The 16,518-nt window shown below is 63.0% G+C and overlaps 1 protein-coding gene across 5 annotated transcripts in view; it reads right to left on the bottom strand.

Moving 5' to 3' along the window:
• LOC121269419 (E3 ubiquitin-protein ligase ZFP91-like) overlaps positions 1-16,518 on the bottom strand; it is a 79,856-nt gene that overhangs the window by 8,948 nt on the left and 54,390 nt on the right. For all 5 annotated transcript variants that reach the window (XM_041174036.1, XM_041174035.1, XM_041174034.1 and 2 more), the window contains 3 exons: positions 4,977-5,057; positions 2,254-2,304; positions 1,932-2,010 (listed from right to left, as the gene is read on the bottom strand). In XM_041174036.1, the coding sequence (XP_041029970.1) occupies positions 1,932-2,010; positions 2,254-2,304; positions 4,977-5,057 (211 nt within the window). The remainder of the gene's footprint in view (positions 1-1,931; positions 2,011-2,253; positions 2,305-4,976; positions 5,058-16,518) is intronic.

Genomic DNA, 16,518 nt, shown 5'->3' with positions numbered 1-16,518 from the left:
AACTGAAGCTGGCTGAAATCAGGTAAAAGACACAAGACCATCTGAGCTCAGATAGTTCAGCAGTGCACTGCAGGGAGGCTGAAGAAAATAAAGGTTGGATCCAGGAGCTGGCAACAAGGTTGTTGCAGACATTTTTGTTCCTTAAAGTAATTGACTGACCGTACAGTGCACAGGGGTTGTCATCAGAGGATAAAGGTAATGCTGGTAGATCAATACCATCATGAGCGGAGCTGAGATGGTTCCGGAGAGGTGCGCCATTTTGGTGAAAACCATGCCCGTGGAACTTGGATTGGTTGGCAGCTGCTATCCGAAGAGGTTCGGTGGCTAAATCCACAATGAAGCGAAGCTGGAATTCTATCAAGGAAGTTCAGCTTTGAAGGGCTTTATGGCTGAAGTTGGTGCCAAATATGCTGAGTGGGCTACCTGTAAATCCCGAAAATCTATCTTTGATGTACGTGCTATTCAATGTGTAATTTATAATATATATTGACTGTGATTTGTCTGGCAATTCCTATTTAAATTATGTTGATTTTGGTTTGATTGTTCAAGCAAAAACTATAAAAAATGAAATCTTGACCATTAGCTTTGTCGTCGGTTTAATGTTCTCAGTGGAATCATACATAGATCAGGGTGACAGTGCACAGTTAAACCCTATTCTAGATCCAAGTCACAGTGCACAGTGTAGCTTTATCCTGGATTAGAGTAACCCTGTTACAAATCTGAGTGTCAATGCACAGTTTAACCCTGTCCTAGATCAAAGTAATATTGTTCAATCCCATTCTAGATCAGACTAACCAAGCCCAATTTAACCCGATTCTAGATCAGTATGGCACTGCACTGTTTAACCACATTCTAGATCAGCGTGACACTGCACTGTTTAAAATTATTCTATTTGGAATGACACTGCACCAGCTAACCCTATTCTGGATCAGACAAACAGAGCCCAGTTTAACCCCATGCTAGATCAGAGTGCCAGTGAACCGCATTCTAGATCAGTGTCACACTGCAGTTCAAACCTTTTCTAGATTAGAGTAACAGCGCACCGTTTAACACAATTCTAGATCAGATTGATACTGCAGTTTAACCCTATTCTGAGTCAGAGTGACACTGCACTGTTTAACCATACTCTAGATCAGAGCAACATTGCAGGTGAACCTCAATCTAGATGTGAATGGCACTGTACTATCTAATCCTATTCTAGATCAAACTAACAGAGAGTCCAGTTTAACACCACCTGAGTGACACAGCAATTTAACCATAGTCTAGGTCAGAGCCAAAACACAATTTGATCCTATTCTAGATCACAGCAGTACTGTACAATTTAAGAAAAGTAAAACCCTGCGATGCTGGAAACCTGAAATAAAAACAGTAAATGCTGGTCTGGCAGCATCCACCAGGAAAGAAATGGAGTTAACGTCCATGTCAAGGACTGAAGTTCTGGTTCAAGTTTAAGGAGCTCTGAAGAAAGGTCCTTGAGATGAAACATTAAGCCTAATCCTCTCTCCACAACGCTGCCAGAGGTGCTGAGTGTTTCCAACATTTTCTATTTACACTGTGCTGCTTAACCCCTTTTCTAGAGAATTGACAGTGCGCAGTTTAACCCTATTTTAGGTCGGAGTGGCAGCAGACAATTTAACTCCATTCTAGATCAGAGAGAGAGTATACAGTTTAACCACATTCTAGGTCAGAGGGTCAACACACAATTTAGCAGTATTTTAGGTCACCATAACACTGAAGAATTTAACCCTATTCTAGATCCAAGTTGCACAGTCTAGGTTAACCCTATTCTAAATGTAAGTAACACTGCACAGTCTAACCCGACTCTGGGTCAGGATGACACAGATGGTCAAGAGTCTGCAAAAGATACTTGATTTAAAAAAAAGGTGCATAAAAAGAATGAAGTGTGCCAAACGGATCAAGTTTGCACTGACCTGCAGATACCTTGGATTGGCGAGGATAGTTCCACAGCCTTCCATCTCACAGCGCACGTACTGGATAGGAGGCTTCTTCCTGAGACAGAGAAGGGAGCAGTTAGACGAGGGCATTCGCTCGCACCCCAGCTTCGTTTTACCGGAAGGCCCAGTTTCTCTTCCAGCCCGCACCCACTTCCCCCACCCTCCCCTTAACTAGAACCATCATGTTTTGTGACAAACTTCAACCAGTCTTATGTTGGAAGCAGAACTCCCCAATGGTGAAGCCTCCATAACCGGGTTATATATCAGTCACTGCCCCGCGCCCTGGTGCCAGACTTACCGCTTTTTGGGTTGGCGAGGGCCTCTGTCTTCTTTGGATCTCCGTGGCCTCCTGTCAAAGATTGAAGGGATGAGGCGTCAGCCACATAATTATGCAAACTACACATGGACAAGGAATCACAGGATCTTACATAGAAACTAGGAGCAGGATTAGGCCATTCAGCCCTTCGAGCCTGCTCCGCCATTCACTATCATGATGGCTAATCATCCAACTCAATAGCCTGCTCCCGCTTTCTCCCCATACCCTTTGATCCCTTTCGCCCCAAGAGCTATATCTAACCCCTTCTTGAAAACATACAATGTTTTAGTCCTAATTACTTTCTGTGGTAGCAAATTCCACAGGCTCACCACTCTCTGGGTGAAGAAATTTCTCCTCATCTCAGTCCTAAATGGTCTACCCCGTATCCTCAAACTGTGACCCCTAGTTGTGGACTCCCCCACCATCGGGAACATCCTTCCTGCATCTACCCTGTCTAGTCCTGTTAGAATTTTATAGGTTTCTATGAGATTTCCCTCCATTCTTCTGAACTCCAGTGAATATAATCCTAATCGACTCAATCTCTCCTCATATGTCAGTCCCGCTATCCCAGGAATCAGTCAGGTAAACCTTCGCTGCACTACCTCTATAGCAAGTACATCCTTCCTCAGATAAGGAGACCAAAACAGCACACAATATTCCAGGTGTGGTCTCACCAAGACCCTGTACAATTGCAGCAAGACATCCCTGTGCCTGTACTCGAATCCTCTGGCTATGAAGGCCAACATACCATTTGCCTTCTTTACCACCTGCTGCACCTGCATGCTTACCTTCAGTGACTGGTGCACAAGGACACCCAGGTCTCGTTGCACATTCCCCTCTCTCAATTTATAGCCATTCAGATAATAATCTGCCTTCCTGTTTTTACGACTGAAATGGATAACCTCACATCTATTAACATTATACTGCATCTGCCATGCATTTTCCCACTCACTCAGCTTGTCCAAATCACACTGAAGCATCTCTGCATCCTCCTCATAGCTCACCCTTCCACCCAGCTTTGTGTCATCTGCAAACTTAAAACACAGGGGTGGGTCAGTCGGCCCTTTGTGCCAGTGGAAGTGATATCCAGTTTAGTCCTCTTCAAGTACACGTCCAATTGCCTTTTCAATGTTCCGACTGAATCTGATTCCCACTTGCTGCGACTCTTGTTGGTGCAATCCAGATCTCAACAAGTCTCCACAGAAAGACATTTCCCATCACATTCCATTTCTTTTGCCAATTGTTTTAAACCCACAACCTGTAGTAATGACCCACTTGCCACAGCAAACTACTTGTCCTTATTTACTCTAACAAAACTCTTCATGATTTTGAACGCCTCAACCAAATCTCCCCTTAACCTACTCTGCCCTCAGGAGAACAATCCCAGCTTCTCCAGTCTCTGCGTAATTGAAGTCCCTCACCCCTGCCATGTGGCAAGAGCTTATGAAGCCACAGTTGTCGTATTATTGTACGGACTTGAAGCGTTGGAACAAGAAAAAATGTTCGGAAATTAAAGAATCCAAGCTGCAAAGTTGATTGAGAAGAACATCCAGGGAACAAAGGGTCAAGAATAAATGAAATGATCAGAAATAGGGCAAGAAACAGTTAACCGGAAGGGCCAACAAAGGCCAATTCAATTGGTTTTGTGCTCACTTTTAGAATGGACATGGTAGAAAACCTTTTGCAGCTTAATACAGGAGGTACATGAACAAAGAAGCTTTGGATAGGGAATTGGTGAGGGGGGAGGAAACAAAGTACTGGTAACGTGTTTGCACTCACATTGGCAGGATGCGTCCCCTAGGAATTTAGCAGGCAAAGTTGTTGTAATAAAGCCGTATAATTCAGCAGTCATGCCCCAGCCAGAGTACAATTCTGGGCACCAGCTTCAGGAGGGCTTCAAGGACTTGAAGATGGTGCAGAGAAAATATACTAGAACGGTACCAGAAATGGGGGACTTTCTGGTATGTTGAGAAACTGGGGCTGTTCTCCTTACAGTATAGAAGGTTAAGGAGATTTAATTGACCTGTCCATAATTGAGATGTTTTGACAGAGTAAATAATGAAAAGTTACCTCAACTGGCAGGAGAGTCAGTAACCAGGCTACTTTAAAGCTCTGAGCTCTGGTTAAGTAGCCATTTCCTTCGTCTCTCTCCCTAACTGAAGCTCTTTGTCCCAAACATCCTCTTGGCAAACTTTGTTTTTTGCCCTCTCTAGGGCCCTTGACCAATCTCCACTGAGGTACATGCATGCATGGCTGTGTGGCGATCTGAAAGGCATGGTGCGGTGCAGTGCAGTGCACAGCAGAGAAAAATCAGAGGGAACATCAGCCTACCCTGCCCCCTTTTACACAATCCTCTCCCTGAGGGCTGAATGATTTGTGAAGGTTCAGCAGCATTTCTTTGTTTCTTTTCTATCCAAGGCCGCGATTTGCAAATCCATGTACCCCAAACTGCCTCATCAACTTGCCTGTTTACCTTCACAGGTTTGTCAAAACCCTGACAGGGCCGCTCCACTCTTGCACTCCCTTGAAACAGCAGCAGTTTGGGAACTGTTCCGAATGCCCCAACATTCAGCTGATGTGGAAATGAAATCGGGCGGAGGATCGCTCAAAGGAGGAACAGAAGCAGAGGGGGGGAGAGGGCCAATATGAGGGGCAATGCAATGTTGTGCTCCTCACTCAAAGGGAAAAATGGTGGCTTCCTTTACCTTTTAGGAGGCTCCACCTGCTCGACCGTCTCCAGTTTCACTTTCTCCTTCCGTGGTTTCCTCTTCGGTTTCCCACGTTCTCTGAGGGTAAGAACAAATTGCAAATAAGAGCTCTCTCGAGAAAGTGAGGGGAGAATATCCAGGGCCAACAAACAGTCAGACAATCCCATTGCATGGCACAAAGGCGGGGAATTATGGGGTAGAGGAAAGGTAAGGAAGAGGAGAGAGAGCAAGCATGCAGAGGGGGGAGAGAGCTAGCGCGCACGGGCAGTGGGGGAGGAGAGAGAGCAAGTGTGTGTGGGAGGGGAGAGAGAGCAAGTGTGCATGGGTGGGGGGAAGAGAGAGCAAGTGTGAGTGGTGGAGAGGAGGGAGAGCAAGTGTGTGTGGGGGGGAGAAGGGGAAAGTGTGCGTGGGGGGGGAGAGCGCGCAAGTGTGTGTGTAGGGGGAGAGAGAGAGCAAGTGTGTGTAGGGGAGAGAGAAGGCGAGTGTGCATGGGGGAGAGAGAGCAAGTGTGTGTGGGGAGGGAAGAGAGAGCAAGTGCGCGTGGGGGGGAGAGAGCAAGCGTGGGTGGGGTGAGAGAGCAAGTGTGTGTGGGGGGGAAAGAGAGCAAGTGTGCGCTGGGGGGAGAGAAAGCAAGTGTATGGGGAGGGAAGAGAGAGCAAGTGCACGTAGGGGGGAGAGGGCAAGCGGGCATGGGGTGGGGAGAGAGAGCAAGTGTGTGTGTGTGGAGGGGAAGAGAGGGCAAGTGTGCGTGGGGGCGGAGAGAGCAAATGTGCGTGGGGGGAGAGAGGGCAAGTGTGCGTGTAGGGGTGGGGAGAGAGAGCACTGCCTGTGGGGGTAGCGAGAGCAAGTGCGCGCGTGGGGGGGGGAGAGAGAGCAAGTGCGCGCATGGTGAGGGAGAGAGAGCAAGTGTGTGCGCGGAGGGGGAAGAGAGAGAGCAAGTGTACGTGGGGGGGAAAGAGAGCAAGTGTGCGCGGGGGGGGAGAGAGAGCAAGTATGCATGTGGGGAGAGAGAGCAAGTGTGCATGGGGGAGAGAGAGATAGTGTGCATGGGGGGGAGAGAGAGCAAGTGTGTGTGTGGGGGAGAGAGCAAATGCGCGCGGGGGAGAGAGCTAGTGTGCGCGTTGGGGGGGTGAGAGAGCAAGTTTGCGTGGGGGGAAGGGACAAGTATGCTTGGGGAGAGGGAGGGAGAGCTAATGTGTGGGCAGGGGGAGCAAGCAAGTGTGCGCGGGGTGGAGAAACCAAGTGCGCGTGGTAGGGGGGAGAGACCAAGTGCGCGGGGTAGGGGGGAGAGACCAAGTGCGCGGGGTAGGGGGGAGAGACCAAGTGCGCGGGGTAGGGGGGAGAGACCAAGTGCGCGGGGTAGGGGGGAGAGACCAAGTGCGCGGGGTAGGGGGGAGAGACCAAGTGCGCGGGGTAGGGGGGAGAGACCAAGTGCGCGGGGTAGGGGGGAGAGACCAAGTGCGCGGGGTAGGGGGGAGAGACCAAGTGCGCGGGGTAGGGGGGAGAGACCAAGTGCGCGGGGTAGGGGGGAGAGACCAAGTGCGCGGGGTAGGGGGGAGAGACCAAGTGCGCGGGGTAGGGGGGAGAGACCAAGTGCGCGGGGTAGGGGGGAGAGACCAAGTGCGCGGGGTAGGGGGGAGAGACCAAGTGCGCGGGGTAGGGGGGAGAGACCAAGTGCGCGGGGTAGGGGGGAGAGACCAAGTGCGCGGGGTAGGGGGGAGAGACCAAGTGCGCGGGGTAGGGGGGAGAGACCAAGTGCGCGGGGTAGGGGGGAGAGACCAAGTGCGCGGGGTAGGGGGGAGAGACCAAGTGCGCGGGGTAGGGGGGAGAGACCAAGTGCGCGGGGTAGGGGGGAGAGACCAAGTGCGCGGGGTAGGGGGGAGAGACCAAGTGCGCGGGGTAGGGGGGAGAGACCAAGTGCGCGGGGTAGGGGGGAGAGACCAAGTGCGCGGGGTAGGGGGGACAGACCAAGTGCGCGGGGTAGGGGGGACAGACCAAGTGCGCGGGGTAGGGGGGAGAGACCAAGTGCGCGGGGTAGGGGGGAGAGACCAAGTGCGCGGGGTAGGGGGGAGAGACCAAGTGCGCGGGGTAGGGGGGAGAGACCAAGTGCGCGGGGTAGGGGGGAGAGACCAAGTGCGCGGGGTAGGGGGGAGAGACCAAGTGCGCGGGGTAGGGGGGAGAGACCAAGTGCGCGGGGTAGGGGGGAGAGACCAAGTGCGCGGGGTAGGGGGGAGAGACCAAGTGCGCGGGGTAGGGGGGACAGACCAAGTGCGCGGGGTAGGGGGGACAGACCAAGTGCGCGGGGTAGGGGGGACAGACCAAGTGCGCGGGGTAGGGGGGACAGACCAAGTGCGCGGGGTAGGGGGGACAGACCAAGTGCGCGGGGTAGGGGGGACAGACCAAGTGCGCGGGGTAGGGGGGACAGACCAAGTGCGCGGGGTAGGGGGGACAGACCAAGTGCGCGGGGTAGGGGGGACAGACCAAGTGCGCGGGGTAGGGGGGACAGACCAAGTGCGCGGGGTAGGGGGGACAGACCAAGTGCGCGGGGTAGGGGGGACAGACCAAGTGCGCGGGGTAGGGGGGACAGACCAAGTGCGCGGGGTGGGGGGACAGACCAAGTGCGCGGGGTAGGGGGGACAGACCAAGTGCGCGGGGTAGGGGGGACAGACCAAGTGCGCGTGGTAGGGGGGGAGACCAAGTGCGCGTGGTAGGGGGGAGAGACCAAGTGCGCGTGGTAGGGGGGAGAGACCAAGTGCGCGTGGTAGGGGGGAGAGACCAAGTGCGCGGGGTAGGGGCGAGAGACCAAGTGCACGTGGCAGGGGGAGAGACCAAGTGCGCGTGGCAGGGGGGAGAGACCAAATGCGCGTGGCAGGGGGAGAGACCAAGTGCGCGTGGCAGGGGGGAGAGACCAAGTGCGCGTGGCAGGGGGGAGAGACTAAGTGCGCGTGGCAGGGGGGAGAGACCAAGTGCGCGTGGCAGGGGGGAGAGACCAAGTGCGCGTGGCAGGGGGGAGAGACCAAGTGCGCGTGGTAGGGAGGTGAGACCAAGTGCTCGTGGTAGGGGGGAGAGAAAAAGTGCGCGTGGTAGGGGGGAGAGAAAAAGTGCGCGTGGTAGGGGGGAGAGAAAAAGTGCGCGTGGTAGGGGGGAGAGAAAAAGTGCGCGTGGTAGGGCGGAGAGAAAAAGTGCGCGTGGTAGGGGGGAGAGACCAAGTGCGCGTGGCAGGGGGGAGAGACCAAGTGCGCGTGGTAGGGGGGAGAGACCAAGCGCGCGTGGTAGGGGGAGAGAGACCAAGCGCGCGTGGTAGGGGGAGAGAGAGCAAGTGTGCGTGGGGGAGAGAGAGCTAGTGTGCGCGTTGGGGGGGTGAAAGAGCAAGTTTGCGTGGGGGGGAGGGACAAGTATTCTTGGGGAGAGGGAGGGAGAGCTAATGTGTGTGCAGGGGGAGCGAGCAAGTGTGCGCGGGGTGGAGAAACCAAGTGCGCGTGGGGGCGGGGGGAGAGACCAAGCGCGCGTGGTAGGGGGAGAGAGACCAAGCGCGCGTGGTAGGGGGAGAGAGAGCAAGTGTGCGTGGGGGAGAGAGAGCTAGTGTGCGCGTTGGGGCGGTGAAAGAGTAAGTTTGCGTGGGGGGGAGGGACAAGTATTCTTGGGGAGAGGGAGGGAGAGCTAATGTGTGTGCAGGGGGAGCGAGCAAGTGTGCGCGGGGTGGAGAAACCAAGTGCGCGTGGGGGCGGGGAGAGAGAGCGAGTGCGCGCGGTAGGGGGGAGAGAGAGCGAGTGCGCGCGGTAGGGGGGAGAGAGAGCGAGTGCGCGCGGTAGGGGGGAGAGAGAGCGAGTGCGCGCGGTAGGGGGGAGAGAGAGCGAGTGCGCGCGGTAGGGGGGAGAGAGAGCGAGTGCGCGCGGTAGGGGGGAGAGAGAGCGAGTGCGCGCGGTAGGGGGGAGAGAGAGCGAGTGCGCGCGGTAGGGGGGAGAGAGAGCGAGTGCGCGCGGTAGGGGGGAGAGAGAGCGAGTGCGCGCGGTAGGGGGGAGAGAGAGCGAGTGCGCGCGGTAGGGGGGAGAGAGAGCGAGTGCGCGCGGTAGGGGGGAGAGAGAGCGAGTGCGCGCGGTAGGGGGGAGAGAGAGCGAGTGCGCGCGGTAGGGGGGAGAGAGAGCGAGTGCGCGCGGTAGGGGGGGAGAGAGAGCGAGTGCGCGCGGTAGGGGGGGAGAGAGAGCGAGTGCGCGCGGTAGGGGGGAGAGAGAGCGAGTGCGCGCGGTAGGGGGGAGAGAGAGCGAGTGCGCGCGGTAGGGGGGGGAGAGCGAGTGCGCGCGGTAGGGGGGAGAGAGAGCGAGTGCGCGCGGTAGGGGGGAGAGAGAGCGAGTGCGCGCGGTAGGGGGGAGAGAGAGCGAGTGCGCGCGGTAGGGGGGAGAGAGAGCGAGTGCGCGCGGTAGGGGGGAGAGAGAGCGAGTGCGCGCGGTAGGGGGGAGAGAGAGCGAGTGCGCGCGGTAGGGGGGAGAGAGAGCGAGTGCGCGCGGTAGGGGGGAGAGAGAGCGAGTGCGCGCGGTAGGGGGGAGAGAGAGCGAGTGCGCGCGGTAGGGGGGAGAGAGAGCGAGTGCGCGCGGTAGGGGGGGAGAGAGAGCGAGTGCGCGCGGTAGGGGGGAGAGAGAGCGAGTGCGCGCGGTAGGGGGGAGAGAGAGCGAGTGCGCGCGGTAGGGGGAGAGAGAGCGAGTGCGCGCGGTAGGGGGGAGAGAGAGCGAGTGCGCGCGGTAGGGGGAGAGAGAGCGAGTGCGCGCGGTAGGGGGAGAGAGAGCGAGTGCGCGCGGTAGGGGGAGAGAGAGCGAGTGCGCGCGGTAGGGGGAGAGAGAGCGAGTGCGCGCGGTAGGGGGAGAGAGAGCGAGTGCGCGCGGTAGGGGGAGAGAGAGCGAGTGCGCGCGGGGGGAGAGAGAGCGAGTGCGCGCGGGGGGCAGACCGGAAAGTGGGCGCGGGGGGCAGACCGGAGGGTGGGCGCGGGGGGCCGGGCGGAGGGTGGGCGCGGGGGGCCGGGCGGAAGGTGGGCGCGGGGGGCCGGGCGGAAGGTGGGCGCGGGGGGCCGGGCGGAAGGTGGGCGCGGGGGGCCGGGCGGAAGGTGGGCGCGGGGGGCCGGGCGGAAGGTGGGCGCGGGGGGCCGGGCGGAAGGTGGGCGCGGGGGGCCGGGCGGAAGGTGGGCGCGGGGGCCTGAAAGAAAGTGGGCGCGGGGGCCAGACAGAAAGTGGGCGCGGGGGCCAGACAGAAAGTGGGCGCGGGGGCCAGACAGAAAGAGGGCGCGGGGGCCAGAGAGAAAGAGGGCGCGGGGGCCAGAGAGAAAGAGGGCGCGGGGGCCAGAGAGAAAGAGGGCGCGGGGCCCAGACAGAAAGTGGCCGCGGGGGCCAGACAGAAAGAGGGCGCGGGGGCCAGACAGAAAGTGGGCGCGGGGGGCAGACAGAAAGTGGGCGCGGGGGGCAGACAGAACGTGGGCGCGGGGGGCAGACAGAACGTGGGCGCGGGGGGGCCAGACAGAACGTGGGCGCGGGGGGGCCAGACAGAACGTGGGCGCGGGGGGGCCAGACAGAACGTGGGCGCGGGGGGGCCAGACAGAACGTGGGCGCGGGGGGGCCAGACAGAACGTGGGCGCGGGGGGGCCAGACAGAACGTGGGCGCGGGGGGGCCAGACAGAACGTGGGCGCGGGGGGGCCAGAGAGAAAGTGGGCGCGGGGGGGCCAGAGAGAAAGTGGGCGCGGGGGGGCCAGAGAGAAAGTGGGCGCGGGGGGGCCAGAGAGAAAGTGGGCGCGGGGGGGCCAGAGAGAAAGTGGGCGCGGGGGGGCCAGAGAGAAAGTGGGCGCGGGGGGGCCAGAGAGAAAGTGGGCGCGGGGGGGCCAGAGAGAAAGTGGGCGCGGGGGGGCCAGAGAGAAAGTGGGCGCGGGGGGGCCAGAGAGAAAGTGGGCGCGGGGGGGCCAGAGAGAAAGTGGGCGCGGGGGGGCCAGAGAGAAAGTGGGCGCGGGGGGGCCAGAGAGAAAGTGGGCGCGGGGGGGCCAGAGAGAAAGTGGGCGCGGGGGGGCCAGAGAGAAAGTGGGCGCGGGGGGGCCAGAGAGAAAGTGGGCGCGGGGGGGCCAGAGAGAAAGTGGGCGCGGGGGGGCCAGAGAGAAAGTGGGCGCGGGGGGGCCAGAGAGAAAGTGGGCGCGGGGGGGCCAGAGAGAAAGTGGGCGCGGGGGGGGCCAGAGAGAAAGTGGGCGCGGGGGGGCCAGAGAGAAAGTGGGCGCGGGGGGGCCAGAGAGAAAGTGGGCGCGGGGGGGCCAGAGAGAAAGTGGGCGCGGGGGGGCCAGAGAGAAAGTGGGCGCGGGGGGGCCAGAGAGAAAGTGGGCGCGGGGGGGCCAGAGAGAAAGTGGGCGCGGGGGGGGCCAGAGAGAAAGTGGGCGCGGGGGGGCCAGAGAGAAAGTGGGCGCGGGGGGGCCAGAGAGAAAGTGGGCGCGGGGGGGGCCAGAGAGAAAGTGGGCGCGGGGGGGCCAGAGAGAAAGTGGGCGCGGGGGGGGCCAGAGAGAAAGTGGGCGCGGGGGGGGCCAGAGAGAAAGTGGGCGCGGGGGGGCCAGAGAGAAAGTGGGCGCGGGGGGGCCAGAGAGAAAGTGGGCGCGGGGGGGCCAGAGAGAAAGTGGGCGCGGGGGGGCCAGAGAGAAAGTGGGCGCGGGGGGGCCAGAGAGAAAGTGGGCGCGGGGGGGCCAGAGAGAAAGTGGGCGCGGGGGGGCCAGAGAGAAAGTGGGCGCGGGGGGGCCAGAGAGAAAGTGGGCGCGGGGGGGCCAGAGAGAAAGTGGGCGCGGGGGGGCCAGAGAGAAAGTGGGCGCGGGGGGGCCAGAGAGAAAGTGGGCGCGGGGGGGCCAGAGAGAAAGTGGGCGCGGGGGGGCCAGAGAGAAAGTGGGCGCGGGGGGGCCAGAGAGAAAGTGGGCGCGGGGGGGCCAGAGAGAAAGTGGGCGCGGGGGGGCCAGAGAGAAAGTGGGCGCGGGGGGGCCAGAGAGAAAGTGGGCGCGGGGGGGCCAGAGAGAAAGTGGGCGCGGGGGGGCCAGAGAGAAAGTGGGCGCGGGGGGGCCAGAGAGAAAGTGGGCGCGGGGGGGGCCAGAGAGAAAGTGGGCGCGGGGGGGCCAGAGAGAAAGTGGGCGCGGGGGGGCCAGAGAGAAAGTGGGCGCGGGGGGGCCAGAGAGAAAGTGGGCGCGGGGGGGCCAGAGAGAAAGTGGGCGCGGGGGGGCCAGAGAGAAAGTGGGCGCGGGGGGGCCAGAGAGAAAGTGGGCGCGGGGGGGCCAGAGAGAAAGTGGGCGCGGGGGGGCCAGAGAGAAAGTGGGCGCGGGGGGGCCAGAGAGAAAGTGGGCGCGGGGGGGCCAGAGAGAAAGTGGGCGCGGGGGGGCCAGAGAGAAAGTGGGCGCGGGGGGGCCAGAGAGAAAGTGGGCGCGGGGGGGCCAGAGAGAAAGTGGGCGCGGGGGGGCCAGAGAGAAAGTGGGCGCGGGGGGGGCCAGAGAGAAAGTGGGCGCGGGGGGGCCAGAGAGAAAGTGGGCGCGGGGGGGCCAGAGAGAAAGTGGGCGCGGGGGGGCCAGAGAGAAAGTGGGCGCGGGGGGGCCAGAGAGAAAGTGGGCGCGGGGGGGCCAGAGAGAAAGTGGGCGCGGGGGGGCCAGAGAGAAAGTGGGCGCGGGGGGGCCAGAGAGAAAGTGGGCGCGGGGGGGCCAGAGAGAAAGTGGGCGCGGGGGGGCCAGAGAGAAAGTGGGCGCGGGGGGGCCAGAGAGAAAGTGGGCGCGGGGGGGCCAGAGAGAAAGTGGGCGCGGGGGGGCCAGAGAGAAAGTGGGCGCGGGGGGGCCAGAGAGAAAGTGGGCGCGGGGGGGCCAGAGAGAAAGTGGGCGCGGGGGGGCCAGAGAGAAAGTGGGCGCGGGGGGGCCAGAGAGAAAGTGGGCGCGGGGGGGCCAGAGAGAAAGTGGGCGCGGGGGGGCCAGAGAGAAAGTGGGCGCGGGGGGGCCAGAGAGAAAGTGGGCGCGGGGGGCCAGAGAGAAAGTGGGCGCGGGGGGGCCAGAGAGAAAGTGGGCGCGGGGGGGCCAGAGAGAAAGTGGGCGCGGGGGGGCCAGAGAGAAAGTGGGCGCGGGGGGGCCAGAGAGAAAGTGGGCGCGGGGGGGCCAGAGAGAAAGTGGGCGCGGGGGGGCCAGAGAGAAAGTGGGCGCGGGGGGGGCCAGAGAGAAAGTGGGCGCGGGGGGGCCAGAGAGAAAGTGGGCGCGGGGGGGCCAGAGAGAAAGTGGGCGCGGGGGGCCAGAGAGAAAGTGGGCGCGGGGGGGCCAGAGAGAAAGTGGGCGCGGGGGGGCCAGAGAGAAAGTGGGCGCGGGGGGGCCAGAGAGAAAGTGGGCGCGGGGGGGCCAGAGAGAAAGTGGGCGCGGGGGGGCCAGAGAGAAAGTGGGCGCGGGGGGGCCAGAGAGAAAGTGGGCGCGGGGGGGCCAGAGAGAAAGTGGGCGCGGGGGGGCCAGAGAGAAAGTGGGCGCGGGGGGGCCAGAGAGAAAGTGGGCGCGGGGGGGCCAGAGAGAAAGTGGGCGCGGGGGGGCCAGAGAGAAAGTGGGCGCGGGGGGGCCAGAGAGAAAGTGGGCGCGGGGGGGCCAGAGAGAAAGTGGGCGCGGGGGGGCCAGAGAGAAAGTGGGCGCGGGGGGGCCAGAGAGAAAGTGGGCGCGGGGGGGCCAGAGAGAAAGTGGGCGCGGGGGGGCCAGAGAGAAAGTGGGCGCGGGGGGGCCAGAGAGAAAGTGGGCGCGGGGGGGCCAGAGAGAAAGTGGGCGCGGGGGGGCCAGAGAGAAAGTGGGCGCGGGGGGGCCAGAGAGAAAGTGGGCGCGGGGGGGCCAGAGAGAAAGTGGGCGCGGGGGGGCCAGAGAGAAAGTGGGCGCGGGGGGGCCAGAGAGAAAGTGGGCGCGGGGGGGCCAGAGAGAAAGTGGGCGCGGGGGGGCCAGAGAGAAAGTGGGCGCGGGGGGGCCAGAGAGAAAGTGGGCGCGGGGGGGCCAGAGAGAAAGTGGGCGCGGGGGGGCCAGAGAGAAAGTGGGCGCGGGGGGGCCAGAGAGAAAGTGGGCGCGGGGGGGCCAGAGAGAAAGTGGGCGCGGGGGGGCCAGAGAGAAAGTGGGCGCGGGGGGGCCAGAGAGAAAGTGGGCGCGGGGGGGCCAGAGAGAAAGTGGGCGCGGGGGGGCCAGAGAGAAAGTGGGCGCGGGGGGGCCAGAGAGAAAGTGGGCGCGGGGGGGCCAGAGAGAAAGTGGGCGCGGGGGGGCCAGAGAGAAAGTGGGCGCGGGGGGGCCAGAGAGAAAGTGGGCGCGGGGGGGCCAGAGAGAAAGTGGGCGCGGGGGGGCCAGAGAGAAAGTGGGCGCGGGGGGGCCAGAGAGAAAGTGGGCGCGGGGGGGCCAGAGAGAAAGTGGGCGCGGGGGGGCCAGAGAGAAAGTGGGCGCGGGGGGGCCAGAGAGAAAGTGGGCGCGGGGGGGCCAGAGAGAAAGTGGGCGCGGGGGGGCCAGAGAGAAAGTGGGCGCGGGGGGGCCAGAGAGAAAGTGGGCGCGGGGGGGCCAGAGAGAAAGTGGGCGCGGGGGGGCCAGAGAGAAAGTGGGCGCGGGGGGGCCAGAGAGAAAGTGGGCGCGGGGGGGCCAGAGAGAAAGTGGGCGCGGGGGGGGCCAGAGAGAAAGTGGGCGCGGGGGGGCCAGAGAGAAAGTGGGCGCGGGGGGGCCAGAGAGAAAGTGGGCGCGGGGGGGCCAGAGAGAAAGTGGGCGCGGGGGGGCCAGAGAGAAAGTGGGCGCGGGGGGGGCCAGAGAGAAAGTGGGCGCGGGGGGGCCAGAGAGAAAGTGGGCGCGGGGGGGCCAGAGAGAAAGTGGGCGCGGGGGGGCCAGAGAGAAAGTGGGCGCGGGGGGGCCAGAGAGAAAGTGGGCGCGGGGGGGCCAGAGAGAAAGTGGGCGCGGGGGGGCCAGAGAGAAAGTGGGCGCGGGGGGGCCAGAGAGAAAGTGGGCGCGGGGGGGCCAGAGAGAAAGTGGGCGCGGGGGGGCCAGAGAGAAAGTGGGCGCGGGGGGGCCAGAGAGAAAGTGGGCGCGGGGGGGCCAGAGAGAAAGTGGGCGCGGGGGGGCCAGAGAGAAAGTGGGCGCGGGGGGGCCAGAGAGAAAGTGGGCGCGGGGGGGCCAGAGAGAAAGTGGGCGCGGGGGGGCCAGAGAGAAAGTGGGCGCGGGGGGGCCAGAGAGAAAGTGGGCGCGGGGGGGCCAGAGAGAAAGTGGGCGCGGGGGGGCCAGAGAGAAAGTGGGCGCGGGGGGGGCCAGAGAGAAAGTGGGCGCGGGGGGGCCAGAGAGAAAGTGGGCGCGGGGGGGCCAGAGAGAAAGTGGGCGCGGGGGGGCCAGAGAGAAAGTGGGCGCGGGGGGGCCAGAGAGAAAGTGGGCGCGGGGGGGCCAGAGAGAAAGTGGGCGCGGGGGGGCCAGAGAGAAAGTGGGCGCGGGGGGGCCAGAGAGAAAGTGGGCGCGGGGGGGCCAGAGAGAAAGTGGGCGCGGGGGGGCCAGAGAGAAAGTGGGCGCGGGGGGGCCAGAGAGAAAGTGGGCGCGGGGGGGCCAGAGAGAAAGTGGGCGCGGGGGGGCCAGAGAGAAAGTGGGCGCGGGGGGGCCAGAGAGAAAGTGGGCGCGGGGGGGCCAGAGAGAAAGTGGGCGCGGGGGGGCCAGAGAGAAAGTGGGCGCGGGGGGGCCAGAGAGAAAGTGGGCGCGGGGGGGGCCAGAGAGAAAGTGGGCGCGGGGGGGCCAGAGAGAAAGTGGGCGCGGGGGGGCCAGAGAGAAAGTGGGCGCGGGGGGGCCAGAGAGAAAGTGGGCGCGGGGGGGCCAGAGAGAAAGTGGGCGCGGGGGGGCCAGAGAGAAAGTGGGCGCGGGGGGGCCAGAGAGAAAGTGGGCGCGGGGGGGCCAGAGAGAAAGTGGGCGCGGGGGGGCCAGAGAGAAAGTGGGCGCGGGGGGGCCAGAGAGAAAGTGGGCGCGGGGGGGCCAGAGAGAAAGTGGGCGCGGGGGGGCCAGAGAGAAAGTGGGCGCGGGGGGGCCAGAGAGAAAGTGGGCGCGGGGGGGCCAGAGAGAAAGTGGGCGCGGGGGGGCCAGAGAGAAAGTGGGCGCGGGGGGGCCAGAGAGAAAGTGGGCGCGGGGGGGGCCAGAGAGAAAGTGGGCGCGGGGGGGCCAGAGAGAAAGTGGGCGCGGGGGGGCCAGACAGAAAGTGGGCGCGGGGGGGCCAGACAGAAAGTGGGCGCGGGGGGGCCAGACAGAAAGTGGGCGCGGGGGGGCCAGACAGAAAGTGGGCGCGGGGGGGCCAGACAGAAAGTGGGCGCGGGGGGGCCAGACAGAAAGTGGGCGCGGGGGGGCCAGACAGAAAGTGGGCGCGGGGGGGCCAGACAGAAAGTGGGCGCGGGGGGGCCAGACAGAAAGTGGGCGCGGGGGGGCCAGACAGAAAGTGGGCGCGGGGGGGCCAGACAGAAAGTGGGCGCGGGGGGGCCAGACAGAAAGTGGGCGCGGGGGGGCCAGACAGAAAGTGGGCGCGGGGGGGCCAGACAGAAAGTGGGCGCGGGGGG

The sequence above is a fragment of the Carcharodon carcharias genome, chromosome 24 (assembly GCF_017639515.1).
Source record: "Carcharodon carcharias isolate sCarCar2 chromosome 24, sCarCar2.pri, whole genome shotgun sequence".
Taxonomy (NCBI): domain Eukaryota; kingdom Metazoa; phylum Chordata; class Chondrichthyes; order Lamniformes; family Lamnidae; genus Carcharodon; species Carcharodon carcharias.
This window is presented reverse-complemented; position numbering and strand designations above follow the sequence as displayed.